Here is a 14,570-nt window from a genome sequence, read left to right as displayed (position 1 = left end):
ACCCCGGTCCTCAAAACTGTGAGGCTGACGCTCTAACCAGTCGTCCACCGTGCTGCCAATTGTAGTTGCAATAATTAGAAATGTATTGTTAAAATTCACCTATTTAAGAATATAATTATTTAATTTTTACCACCTATGTATAATTGCAGTTCATTATATGACCCGTTTTATTATAATTATATATTATATATTATAATAATATTATAATTTGTATATTTTAAAATACTTTTATTATAACATGATTTTACTATTTTTACTATTTGTCCGCATGTGTAATTACAGTTGATGCATCTTCTTCTTTTCGGCTTGTCATGATTAACAAAAATAAACATAACTCAAATACAGTACATGCAGTTTTGTCTTCCACCAGATCAGTCATAAAGTGTATTTTTCATTTTTAAAAAAGGCAACTTGTGTGAAACAAGACATGACAAACTGTGACAAAATGTGTTCAAGTCAATTGAAATGTTTATTGCTGAGGACATTGCACAGCACCAACAAACTAATAATGAGCTTAATGTGGTGACATGGACTCACCTGCCTCCTCGGGGGAGTAAAGGTCTCGCCAGTACATGCGGTGTTTGTAGTCGTCTTTAGGGGCATACAGGTACGTATTCAACCCCCACTTCTGTTCACTGAGAGGGTCAAAAAATGCAAATTACATCACATAACATTAAATTGCCTTTGCTATGATTAGAATGCATGAAAAAGAATGACTTGCTTTGCAAATTAAGGCATAGAAGCACTGAATGGGGCCAATCGCCATTTCCACACTAAAACTAGTTCATACTCGTGATTGTCAGTCTTCAGTGCCAAGATCAATACAGCAAAGTACATCTCTGTGCTGACCGCACCAACATTTACTGTATACCATGGCAGTATACTTTTCTTTTTTTTTTTTTTAAACACAAACTAGCACGTTATCAAATATTGATTTTATCAGTGGAGGGCCAGCAAGGCCTCTTCTGGCCCAATCATGACCTTAATGCTCATATTAGCTCCATGAAAATTGCATTAAAGCTATAATTCTCAACTTATTTTGTTTACAAAAAGTCATTTTACCCAAGCCACTACTAGAGGAGATGACACAATGCTGATTAAGCCATTCAGCTCATCTAACATCTTGCTGTTTTTGTCAGTATCTTATTTTTTATATGTGGTGAATGCCCTATTTGTTTCCCACAGTGGCTCGGTTGGTGACGCACTGCAAATGATGGCACCAAAATGACGGCACAGAAATGATGCAATGCTTTGCCTACGTCATATTGAAGCGATGGCGCTGTTCTTTTGTTGTTAATGCAAAATTCGATCTTAGGGGTGCCAAATGTTACATACTATCGCTTTAATTATTCCCAACAGTCTATTCTCTTAATTTTGTCTCTCATGGTTGCACATGTTCATGTTAGAATTATTATTTTTTCCTATCTGATTTCAGCCTGTATGTGCTACTCTGTCAATCGAATGAGCTCAGGGCCTTCAGAATCAGTCGTGTTGCCCGATGTAATTTGGATTATATTAGCAATGGGACTGTTTCTTTAAGACATTACACATAGGTTTGATCGGTATCTGCCGATAATTAGCATTTTATGCAGATCGGCTGATCAGCTTTAATGTCATAATTCGCCGATCCGATCATTGATCGGACTTTTTTGCAGTGTCTGAGACGGACAACACAAAATCCATTTGCAATCTGTGTAAAACTGAAGTATCTCAAGAGGGAACATCATCGAAATGCTTCAACACAACAAATTTGATCAGGCACCTGAAGAATGTACACAAGGAGGAGCATGCCACGTTCAAGCAACGCGGCATGGAGAAGGAAAAGCTAACCACCAAACTGACGCGGACGCAAACAACGCTGCACAACACCCACCCACATAGCCAGGACAGTGAGAAAGTTAGAGTCGGCATGTCATTAATTGTATTTGTTAATGTAAAGTAATTTAATTACAACAAAGTAATTTAATTACAGCAAGTTTGCACCCATTATTACTGTCTCAAGTAATGTTGGTTTGACCTGATGGAACTTTAAACTTACGTCAGTGGCCAATCCTTGAATGCCTCCTAGAGATAATTGATTTTACTTTTTGTCTAAAATGCTAGAGAATACTTTTGAAGATACTCAGTATACAGTACACAAGTATATACAGTTAATGAACAAGTCATTTAAATAGACAGATTTCTCTGTCCTGTATTCGGATCGGTTATCGTTTTTTTTTTTTTCAAACTCGCTGATCGGCCCCAAAAGTCCAGATCTGTCAAGCGCAGTTTCTTTAATCAATCAGATTCAAAATTTGTTCTCACGTTGAAGATGTTAGCATTTTTCTGTTGGTTGATTAAAGCATAACTATACTTATATTTTAACTAATTTGCTGGCACGATTAACAATGATTCATTTAAAAAAGGATTAATAGGAGAGACCTTGCTTTTTAAAAATAATCATTGATGAAGCAAATCCGAAAAACAAACAAACAATATATTCCCCAAAGCCTTGGGTTTGTGACAAATGCATTGTATTGGTAATATTGTTGCTGACTAATGATTCACACTGATGCAGCATGGACTTATTTGGAGTTTGTGTCCAACCAACCTTTTGAACAGCTTTGTTCTTTGTTCCATGGTCCAGGGTCGGCCATAAAATCCTGCAACAAGCAAAGGTCGGATTTTGGTACGACTTCACAGAAATAACCTTGTCAGTCATATATTGTAGATGTAAAAACGCCACAATTAAGCATGTTTGTTTACATCCATCTGGGGGTGGGGCGGGGGACGGCAGCTTATTCTGCATGTGCCGCCGCCGACAATAACCGAACCCCGGTTGCTCACCTTCGATCACGCCGCCGATGAAGGGCTTTGTCCCAGTCCGTGCTGTCTCGCTGACTTCGGTGGAGGTTGTCATGGCTGACGGTCCGTCCGCTGGAGTCGATATATAGTTACGATCTCTTTGCGTTTCCGCGGTGTCCAAAGCTCCGACTGTCATTCACGGCATGGAAGTACCACCTTTTAGTATGTCCGCTCACGCCTGCGCGCACTCAAACACACAGTTGCGTAATGCCAATCTTGACAGTATCTAAAGTCTGCACTTGTAATTATCGAGTGCACAAACGAGCTCAAGTGAAGATGAGTGACGTTCAGCCCAGTGGACCGCGGGCCACGCATGGACTCACCGTCACCTGCTGCCGGATGCAGTGCCTCAGCTTCTTAAAGGGACAGGTCACATGAACGGTTCGTGGTTATGTATTGTACTAACTTTGGTCCGAAGAAACCAGCCGTAAAGAAAACAACATTTTAGCAAGTTCGGGTTTAGGAATATGTAGATACGAGTCGACACACCGCAAGCTATGAGGGCCAAAGTCGTCAGCGTATTCCATATGTGCAGACGGCAAGAAAACCAAAAGACCGAGGATGCTGGTACATTGTGCTGCATACGGTTACGTACAACGCCGTACAATTATGACAAGAGAAATGGGAATAACCTTTCACAGGTAAAAATGTTTTAGGCCTTTTTAAAATTATCTACTGATATCACACGCTATGGCCTTGACAGAAAGGTGAACCTCATGAAAACCGGTTGATTACGATTTGATTTACAGTTACGATTTAATTTCAATGTCAATGCATTGCCTTTGATGGGAACGTCGACCTCCCCAACATGGCCGCTCCTTGGAACATCGGTTAGCCGGGCTGCTACAACGCACTGGTGTATCTATTCTCTAGCTCTATGGCTCAATTCATGACGCCATCAACCCGTAGTAACGCTAGTTGTCTATGGTTATCACAATGTAGGTCAGTAGTCAAAATTCCCATCGTCACCTGAACTTCTCACAGAATTCAGTTTATTTGTATTCAGTTTAGTTAATTTGTTATGTTTCCCGAGGGCTTAATTGCATAAACTTTGTTTCCGCCCTCAAATTTTGTATTTTTTCTTTTTTTTTTTGCCATTGTTAAATCGCCCTCCTTTAATTGGCTGAAATGATAGATGGATAGATCACAGAGCAATAAATCAGATGTTGAGGTAAATAAAAACTTTTATTTGTTTTTTGATATAAACATTTTCAGTTATGAAATGCAACATATATATTTAGTGGCCCCCACGATTACATGCTGTGATGGGTGTGACACATATTAGGCCTAAGGATATACTCACTCATATACAGACCGTTTCCCAAAAAAAAGTTTATTTCCATAATTCCGTTCAAAAAGTTTTTTTGTAGATTATAGATTCAGGACCCACAATTTAAATAATCTCAAGTATTTATTTGTTTATTTTTACATAATTTGGGTTTCCAGCTCATAAATCCCATAAAATCAGGAATTCAAAAAATTTGAATACTGTAAAGAAATCAATCCAAATTTTGCAGCCCATAAATCTTTTAAACTGAGTGTCAGACACTAATCATCTACTAAACTCAAAGCACCTGCACAGGTTTCCCTAGGCGTCATTAAATTGCTTCAGTTTGGTTCAGTTGTCTCAGCTGGGTTCAATATGGGGAAGACTGCAGACTTGACAACTGGCCAGAAGACCATCATTGATACCCTCCATAGGATGGGTAAGCCACAAATGTTCATAGCGAGGCTGGCTGTTCACAGAGTACTGTGTCCAAGCATATCAATGGAAAGTCTAGTGGAAGGACAAACTGTGGCAGGAGAAGATTCACCAGCAAAAGAGATGACCGTGGGCTTCAGCGGATTATCAAACAGAGAAGATTCAAGAATCTAGCAGAGATCCAGAAAGAGTGGAATGAGGCGGGAGCTTCAAAAACCATCACATTCAGACGCATCCGGGCTACAACTGTCGGAGTCAAGGTCCAAGGGTTTGGAGGAAGACTGGTGAAGAACAGAACCCAATTTGCTTGAGGTCCAGTGTGAAATATCCACAGTCAGTCATGATTTGGGGTGCAATGTCCAGTGCAGGTGTTGGTAAACTCTGCTTTCTTAAATTCAAGGTCACCGTAACAGTCTACCAGAATGTTTTAGAGCAATGTTCCTCAACCTTCTTTGCACCGCGAACCGGTTAGGAGTCGGCATTTGTCTCACGGACCTGTGTGCGTAATGCAGGAGTGGGGGTCGGAGTTGTTGTTGTAGGCAGCCAGACCAGACTGCAGTTCCGTAGCTCCTCAATGAGTGTAGACTTTTAACTCCGTAAAAGTAGCTCTGCCTGTGTCGAGCAGAAACCTACGACTGTATCAGAGCGGGACTTGGTGCGTGAGAGTTAACTGTTGCGATAAACCCGTATTTTAAGTAGGACTCCTGATATAATGTTGTTTCGTTCGGGAACAAATCTTTTGAGTTAACATAATGAGCTGAATTATCCATCCATCCATCCATTTTCTGAGCCGCTTCTCCTCAGTAGGGTCGCGGGCGTGCTGGAGCCTATCCCAGCTGTCATCGGGCAGGAGGCGGGGTACACCCTGAACTGGTTGCCAGCCAATCGCAGGGCACATACAAACAAACAACCATTCGCACGCACAGTCACACCTACGGGCAATTTAGAGTCTTCAATTAATGCATGTTTTTGGGATGTGGGAGGAAACCGGAGTGCCCGGAGAAAACCCACGCAGGCACGGGGAGAACATGCAAACTCCACACAGGCGGGGCCGGGGATTGAACCCGGGTCCTCAGAACTGTGAGGCTGACGCTCTAACCAGTTGTCCACCGTGCCGCCCTGAGCTGAATTAGTTTATGAAATTATTTCGTTCTTTGAGCTCTGCCGCCGTTAGCCAGCCCGCTCGGACCGGTAACAGAAGCGTTCGAGCCGGCTGGGACGGGAAACGGAAGCAAAAATAAAGAAGAACTGCAAGCATCAAGGAAATCTGGGCTTCCATAACTCCCAGGCAATGCCACAGGCTGATTGCCTCAATGCCACGGCGCATCGAGGCAGTGATTAAAGCAAAGGGACTCCCAACCACATATTGAAGATTAACATATCATTTCGAAAGTACCATATATTGATTGATTTAATTTGATTGACCCTTTTTTTTTTTTTTACAAAAACTGAAGTAAATGGTGATTTCTTCACAGTATTGAAATTTTTTGAATTCCCGATTTCGTGGGTTTTATCAGCTGGAAGTCCAAATTATGTAAAAATAAACAAATACTTGAAATTGTTTCAATTTTGGGCTCTGAATCTATAATCTATGAAAGTTTAACTTTTTGAATGGAATTATGGAAGTAAATAAAACTTTCCATGATATTCTAATTTTTGGAAAGGGTTTGTATATTCATGACACCAGGGGCTGGACTCCATCCGTCAGCAGGGGTTGTGAATAGATTGATTGACATTACATCTGCACATGCAGAATCACTTAAAAAATTATTAATCATATTGCCCTGGTGTTAGAAAGAAAAGTGAAGCCTTGGGAAAAACTAGGAAATTAGTGAGGGACACACACAAATGCACATATCCTACTGTACAAGGCAGTGCTTTCGCGGAACGAGGGTAATAGTGATGAGGTGTGTCCTTTTGTTATTTAGGACAGTCAACCCATTAACAAATTTCTGGTTTGAGTTGTCACCAAAGTTATTGTTTCTATGAATGAATAGTTCCAATGTTGTGCAACTTGGGTAAAAAAATTTTAATGTATTTTTGATGATCCTGCATTATTTGTGCGTACGCATGGTCTAAAGATGTCCTAAATTTGTTCGAAGATTACAAAAAAAACAAAAAACAAGTGCGAACATACTGATAAATCACAGGCTTTTGGATCAAACCTGCATACGCATGATTTAAGCATAAATCTGTGCTTACAAACGATTAGTGAATGAAGACCAATGAGTACAACATCCAAAACAAGGTGCGCGAGGGGAGTAAACGCAAATGTTTGCTACATAATGCGAGCAAAAAGCTCTGAGGTTAGTGGGTTTCTTTTTCTTCTCCTGTCTTCCCCTCTGCTCTGCTACCTCAGTCCTCTTTGGGCTTGTTTCAGTAACGAATCAAAGTCAAGCTCCTGAAACCTGCTCTTGGCTGGGGACGACTCTGCATCCACTTTTGCATCTGAGGATTACAGTTTAATAACATGTTCAGTGATCCAAAGTAGAGTTCAAACGGTCTATGTTCAACACAACATTTGTCACTAAGAATCAGTTAATGATAATAGTTGGCACAATTTATACATTGTTCAGTGGAACCTTTACATTTAAATGCCCATGAGGTTGCACAAATCAAAATCAACTATTTCTGGAATTTTTTTTTTTATCTCTAACTGTGCACAGAACTTCGGATTTCTAACCACCGTCTGTATGCGGCTATCACAAGAAATCACTTTAAAATAAACTTAAGCAGTATCTCAGTTCTTTTGTCTTGCGTGATCATGTGTTGTTAAAGTACTGTGTTTTATTGTTGACATTGGTTAGACCTGTGCGACTGTTTGGAATGTTTGGAAATGAGATCTGTGAGGCAAATCACCATCACATTAGACCTTGGTCTTTTGTTTTTAAAGACTGGGTGTTCTACTATTATTAGGGCTTAATACAGTGAACGCTGACTGATTAGTCATTGTTAATGAGCTCACCTACTTGCATTTCTTTTTTTAGAGCCTAACCTAACTCACCTAGTCATGCTTATTTGCATATTTTTGTGCTCTTTCTGTACACCCTAAGATGCCGCCCAAATCCCCTGCTCCTTCAAAGACACCATGTTAGTGGAGGAGTAGCTAGCATTGGCCACCAGTCTGTAGCTGGCCAATAGAGGTCCAAAGATGACAATAGCTAATGTTTACGCTTCATTCATGTTTACATTTATCATATTTGTATAAATAAATTATATAAATGCATTTAACGTTTGTCCCAAGACACCAGTCATAGACATTTTTTTTTTTTTTTTTAGCAAGTTCACCTTCAAACCATCATGTCATCAACCCGTTGTTATAGTAGTTATCGCGGCATACACAGGAAGTCCTCTAACTTGTTTTCCGGGTGTGGTCACGTGACGTTCCACTTATAGCCGATAGGCACTGACGGAAGTTAACTGCTGATCAGATGCTCAATGTCAATGTAAGGTACAGTAAGCACCCAACTAAAGATAGAAAGTGGTTTACAATATATGTATTTAAAAAATTTGAATATATACCCTCTCAGTTAAGTTTGGACACACTTTCAACTTCTATTGAATGAGAAACTATCAAAACGTTTGACTGTGTGACTCACAGAGTCAAAAGGTAATGACTCATAAGAAAGCAGTAATTGGTGTTTTATGAAGATGACAGTTGGGACTGGATTATTTCTATTATTTCCTATGGCAAAAAAATAGTTTTGAAAACTGAGTGATCCAGAGGTCGACTAGAGTCTACGAAAAAACTGCGTTGGGCCTCAGAGGTTCCACTCTACCTGGCTTGGTTAAACTCACCAAGATCAGCATAGTCTGAGTTACAAAACTGCCTTCTTCCACCAAAGCAGATGTCAAAGGGCAGCTCATCAGGCCTTCTTAGTTTGCCACCATTGTCGATGGCTGAAAATGCATCATCCGTGTTGTAGAATGTGACAAAGCCATAATGGTCACTGTAGGAAGCAAAAGAAAATAACTTCTATACTTCATAACATGCACTCACAGTACACAGGAAATGTTTTGTTGCTTTGTACTTACCCTTTATCTCTAAAGTGCAGTGACACGCATTCCACCTCTCCAAAATGAGAGAAGCGCTCTCTTAGTTCATCATGCGTCATGGACCTACGGATGCGGCCGACATACACAACTCTGCGCTCATCCTTCGGGAAAGGGTTTTAGACACAACTTAGCACGTGAAGGACAGCGAACAACTACAAAGACACCAGTTGACATGACAGTACTGTTGGACTCACTATGGCTTTCAGCTTCTGAAGCCTCGCCTTGTGCTCCCTCTTGAGCTTCCAGGACTCTCTGCTGATGAAGAGATTAAATTTTTTGTGATGCAAATATGTCATTTCTATTATTCTATTCTATTATTTAAAAAATGTTTTTTGGGGGGCTGCAACAGATTAATAGCATTTCAAATAATTTCAATGAGGAAAATTGATTAGACAGACAAGTACATAGAGTTACAAACAAGGTCACGGTACGTATTAAACTCGCAAGTCAAGGTACCGCTGTATTATCATAACTAATTGTGACATGGCTATGGAAAGCCCTTCATTTGCAGACTCACCTGTAAATGTTTCTCTTGCATGTACAAAAATTTGTCGAGGAAGGGGACGGTGACCCGGAGCGAGACCAGGATCGGGATCTCGATCTATTACATCTTAAACGTGTCGAAGACTGTCGCCGAGGTGGGGAACGGGAGACGGAGCGAGAAGGGGACGAAGACCACGATCTGCTTCCTGAACGCTTGTGACGGGACCTGTGACCGCACATACACGATTGCAATTACAATTGAGCACAAAAAGCTAACTAAAGACCAAAAGAGGGCATAAACATGACTACCGTAATTTCTCATGTATAATGCCCATTTTTCCCCAAAAAATGGTCAAGTCAATAGTGCGCATTATACATAGATATAGGGGGAAATGGAAAAAACTTTCACATTTTATAAATGTATGCCGCCATCTAGAGGTTATGAAAAAGCTGTACACTTTCATTCCAATATGACAAGGTTACGTATGACTGCATATATGTACAGTGTGAGTTTACGTACCGTGGCAGAATTTGTGAATTTTTATTAAAATGTTTTTTTTTTTTTTTTTTTTTTTTTTTTTAAATACGACTGATGTCTGAACAGCAACCACCGTTAATTTCTTTGTTTTGTTTAATGATAATGCTTTTCTGAAATGCTTGACAGTTTAATTTGAATCCCATTAAAATAAAATTAAATGTGTTTCGCCTGGCCATTCATGTTTTCTTTAAAGAATTGTACCCATTTTACAAATTCTGCCTGGGTAATCAAACTTATGCAAGAGCACAATTGTGTGTTTTCTCATTTACTAAATAAATGTAGGTCTGTGAATTTCAAAATAAGAGCAAGTAAATAAAAAGTATTACGTGTTCAAATAAAGTGCTTCACTTCAGAATAATTATTTGAAAAAAACTAACAAAATACAGATAATACTTCATGTTTTGATCATATGGGTAGAAACAAAATCATGCATTGCAAAAATGCATGATACATAGGTAGAAGGGTTTCCCAGAATTTTGAGACCAACTTTGGGGGTGCGCATTATACACGAGAAACTACAGTACCTTCGTCTTTTTGGGGAGCGGGATGCAGAGCTGGAGGAAGATGAAGACGAACAAGAGCTGTCCGAGAGGGGGGTTCTTCTTGTGTATCTCCTCTTCTCTCGTCCTCTGCTTGGAGGGCTGGGTGGAGGTGTAAGTGGGGTAGATGAAGGAGCCAGATCTGTGTATGTGGACGAGGCTGACTGGTATTTCTCTTCAGCTCTGATGAGAGACTCACTTTTCCTTACAGAGGCCTCCTCGACTTCACAAGTATTCTTGAGAAGAGAAGAAGGGGCTCTTGTATGCAAATAATCCACAGGCAGGCAGTAATCGTGATCTACGGATACCGACGAACACATGTGAGGAGATGCAGCGAGCTCTGAAGCGTTTGCCCTCCTGGATGGCAAAGGGCGTGGATCAATGATCTGAATGCCCTTAGATGGCAGTGTTTTCCGTCTTACATTGACTTCAGTGTCGAGGATGACTTCAGTGCTGAGAGGCTCTGGAGTGACGTGTTCCGATTTTCTTCTGCGCTCCAGATCATTTATGGTGCTTTTTGGCGTGACTGAGTACAAAGTTCTGACAGGTTCTTGTTCCTTAGTGGAGGTCTCTAATAGCGTGGAGGTCCTTTCCATTTCTTCGTGCAGAATTGAGGGTAAAGCATTTGAAACGGACGCTGGCTCAGCCTCCTCTTCCTCTTTAGCTGAATGGAAGACAACAACAATAGGTAATGGGTGCACAATTCACATTATATATTGAGTGAGTTCACAATTTGGGGCTATTACTATGAGTACTGCTCACAGGTTATGCAATATCTTTTTTATGGCAAATGTGCTTGTTAATCTTCCAGAGTTCTGGCTGAAGAACAAAAACAATACAATATCCATCCATCCATCCATCCATCCATTTTCTGAGCCGCTTCTCCTCACTAGGGTCGCGGGCGTGCTGGAGCCTATCCCAGCTATCATCAGGCAGGAGGCGGGGTACACCCTGAACTGGTTGCCAGCCAATCGCAGGTCACATATAAACAAACAACCATTTGCACTCACATTCACACCTACGGGCAATTTAGAGTTCTCAATTAACCTACCATGCATGTTTTTGTAATGTGGGAGGAAACCGGAGTGCCCGGAGAAAACCCCCGCAGGCACGGGGAGAACATGCAAACTCCACACAGGCGGGGCGGGGATTGAACCCCGGTCCTCAGAACTGTGAGGCAGACGCTCTAACCAGTCGTCCACCGTGCCGCACAATACAATATCATACATTAAACTCTATGTGTGTGTGGATGAGAGTCAATACAAAAAAAATATGTTTTGCTGTATTTCTAACATGGTTGCTTTCAAAGTTGAGTGTTTTGTGTATTGTCACTATGAGTTAAGTGAGTTTAGTAGCGAGATAACCACATGGGAGGCACAGATGTCTGCCAAAGTGTAAACGTGATACTGGATATGGACAAATATGTGAATGGATTTCACTCTTGCTAATACTATTTCCATAGTGGCCAGCGCTTCAAATTGTTGGACATTTTGAGGCATATGCTGGATAGCTTTGCCTCTGAATTAGCCATATCGCCATGTCAGCCAGTAAAATTACACAAGGAAAACCAAAATGACAAAATATCTTTACATGTACTAGAACAAAGAAAACATTATATGCCGATGAATCACCTTGTTTCTCTTCAAACTGCTCTAACAAGCTTGTAAGATCAGAGGCTTCAATCCCTGAAGCAGAACAAACAGAAGTTAATGAAGTCGATATCGACAATCTCATTTCTGCGTTTTACAAATAATAATTTATAATAATAATAATCTTGCGTGTGTTTGGTCTGTACCTGACTCAGCTGCAGCACTTTGTTCGTGACAGGTATGTTGAAGTGATGGTTGTGGTTTCTTGGGAGGAGAAGATCTTAGGGGATCCTCCGGTAACGCTTCACTGACTGGCTGACCTTGGTCACACGTGACAGGACCTAGACTTAGTGAATGAGACATATTTGGCTCTAGCATGAGGTTTTGTGGTTTCCTGCATTCTGAACTTGTTTGAGGTGTGACCGGACATTGGCTCTCCACTTGCCAACTTGGCTGAGGTTCCTCAGTGGACAATTGTATTTGTGATGCTGCAACTGAAAGCTCAACAGTGGACACTGGTGGAGAGTGAGAATCTGATGGGGCAGGTGTCTGGCTAACAGGCAGGCGAATGAGGACAGGGTTTGGGGGATCAGTGCTGAGAAGTGCCTGATTCTTTAATGGATTTTTCCTGCTTGCAGCTCCATTAACAGGGGCGTCAGTGTGCTCATCATTGGACTTAGGACCATCAGATGAGGTGCTTTTTGATTCAGTTTGAAGATATTTGAATCTGTGATGCTTACCAGCAAACAATGGCATCTTCTCTACTGGTCGGGGAGGATGATGACAAGTAGCTCTTTGGGGTGGATATGTACTGATTCTGGACTGTTCTGTGTGATGGGGTGAAGACTTTATCGCACAGAGAGTTTGTCTTTGCCCATGTGAACAGATAATGGGGGTCAGTTCTTTGGGGGGCTGGGGAACAGAAGGCCACTTGGTGGTGTTGTTCCGCTTTTTCTCCACCAGAAGCTGCCTTTTCTGTCGCAGCTGTCTATACTCTTGGAGGCTGAGTGATTTGGCTTTACATTTTGGCAGTGGCTCCTCAGCCTTGTTATCAATGTCTGCTGATTTAGATGCTGCTGCTGGGGCTACAAGTGCTGGACTAGCTGGACCTTCGGGTGTATCTGCAGAGGCTACGCTGGGGAGATTTTTCTCGTTGAATAATTCCATAGACAGCTCAAATGAAGCCACTTGAACAGGGCCAAAGCTGACTCTTTTCTTTTCCCTGGAGAACAGACCTCTGGATGATTTGCCAGTGAGCAGTGCACTTTTTAGCAGTGTGCCCCTACCCTTTTTTGCAACCCTCTCTTTGTCCTCCTCTGTCCCTTTCAGGGGTGTATCATTATCATCAGATACAACATTTATATCTTCGTCACTATCTCCAGTTGGCTTCTCATACTTCCATACTTCTCCCTGGGAGAATATTGTGCGGTTTTTTTCTAGTTTGTTCCAGGGTAATGGTGATAGTCCATTTCTGCTTCGGTGGCCCCTCCCCTCCTCCTCCACACGCATCTTAAGGCAATATGGGTGCATGAGTTTCACTAGGTTAACCAGAGAAGAGGAAGTGAAGACATCAACTTCAGTATCTGCTTTCTTTTTTGTGCCTTGAAACAATGTCTGACTTTCTTGTCGGAACACCGGGTGAAGTCTGGCTACTTTGCTCTTGTCTTCTTTTCCTGCGTCATTCTTGGCTCTTGGTCTAAGTTTAGTGGCAAAGGCGACTTCATCCTAAAGAGAGAGAAAGACAGAAGAGACAACAGATGTTTTGACACTGCACAAGCGAAATCTCAAGTCTGACTAAGCTCAAGTCTGACTATGGTTGTAACTGAATGTTTTTCTCTTTTTCTAATAATTCCTGAGTCCGCACTAAAACTGAAAAGGTTCTTCCTTAGCCAATTTAGTAAAGGTAATTACATTAACAAAGTGGTTCTGTTTATTTGGCCAAGAGACTTTTATTTGTTTAAATGGACGATGCACCTGTAAATTGAGACGTCTATAAAAATGTTTTTTACCATACGGTAACATGGATCATCAATTTATGATGGAGTCTTGTTTTTACTGCAGTGACATGACATATATTTGGACAGGAGTGAGATTGCACTATAGTCAATCACCATACCAGCAGTTGTAAAGCCATAATTACAGCGTTGGTCCCCAACCACCAGCCCGCGGCCTGGCACTGGTCCACGGCCTGGTGGTACCTAGCTGCACAGATAGTTAAAAAAAAAAGTCTACATATATATCCACACATGTATATATATATATGTGTGTGTGTATATATATATATATATATATATATATATATATATATATATATATACACGTATATATATATATATATATATATATATACACACGTATATATATACATATATATATATACACACGTATATATATACACATATATATATATATATATATATATATATATACACGTGTATATATATATACGTGTGTATATATATATATATATATATATATATACACACGTATATATATATATACACACATATATATATATATATACGCATATATATATATATATATACATATATATATATATACATATATATACATATATATATATATATATATATATATATATACATATATATATATATATATACATATATATATATACATATATATATATATATATATACATATATATACATATATATACACATATATATATATATACATATATATACATGTATACATATATATATACATATATATACATGTATACATATATATATGTATACATATATATATATATATATACATATATACATGTATACATATATATATATATATACATA

General features: G+C 40.1%; 1 protein-coding gene across 5 annotated transcripts in view; it reads right to left on the bottom strand.

The window, feature by feature from the left end:
- LOC133476450 (uncharacterized) overlaps positions 1–14,570 on the bottom strand; it is a 38,470-nt gene that overhangs the window by 20,950 nt on the left and 2,950 nt on the right. For 4 of the 5 annotated variants that reach the window (XM_061769837.1, XM_061769835.1, XM_061769839.1 and 1 more), the window contains exons 4-13: positions 11,958–13,476; positions 11,794–11,847; positions 10,148–10,826; positions 9,120–9,311; positions 8,797–8,857; positions 8,582–8,703; positions 8,345–8,496; positions 2,827–2,973; positions 2,591–2,642; positions 538–635 (exon numbers count right to left, since the gene is read on the bottom strand). In XM_061769837.1, the coding sequence (XP_061625821.1) occupies positions 538–635; positions 2,591–2,642; positions 2,827–2,973; positions 8,345–8,496; positions 8,582–8,703; positions 8,797–8,857; positions 9,120–9,311; positions 10,148–10,826; positions 11,794–11,847; positions 11,958–13,476 (3,076 nt within the window). The remainder of the gene's footprint in view (positions 1–537; positions 636–2,590; positions 2,643–2,826; positions 2,974–8,344; positions 8,497–8,581; positions 8,704–8,796; positions 8,858–9,119; positions 9,312–10,147; positions 10,827–11,793; positions 11,848–11,957; positions 13,477–14,570) is intronic. The other variant, XM_061769836.1, reaches the window with a different exon arrangement.

The sequence above is a fragment of the Phyllopteryx taeniolatus genome, chromosome 4, assembly GCF_024500385.1.
Source record: "Phyllopteryx taeniolatus isolate TA_2022b chromosome 4, UOR_Ptae_1.2, whole genome shotgun sequence".
NCBI lineage: Eukaryota > Metazoa > Chordata > Actinopteri > Syngnathiformes > Syngnathidae > Phyllopteryx > Phyllopteryx taeniolatus.
Note: the sequence above shows the minus strand (reverse complement) of the source record. Positions and strands in the feature narration are given on the sequence as shown.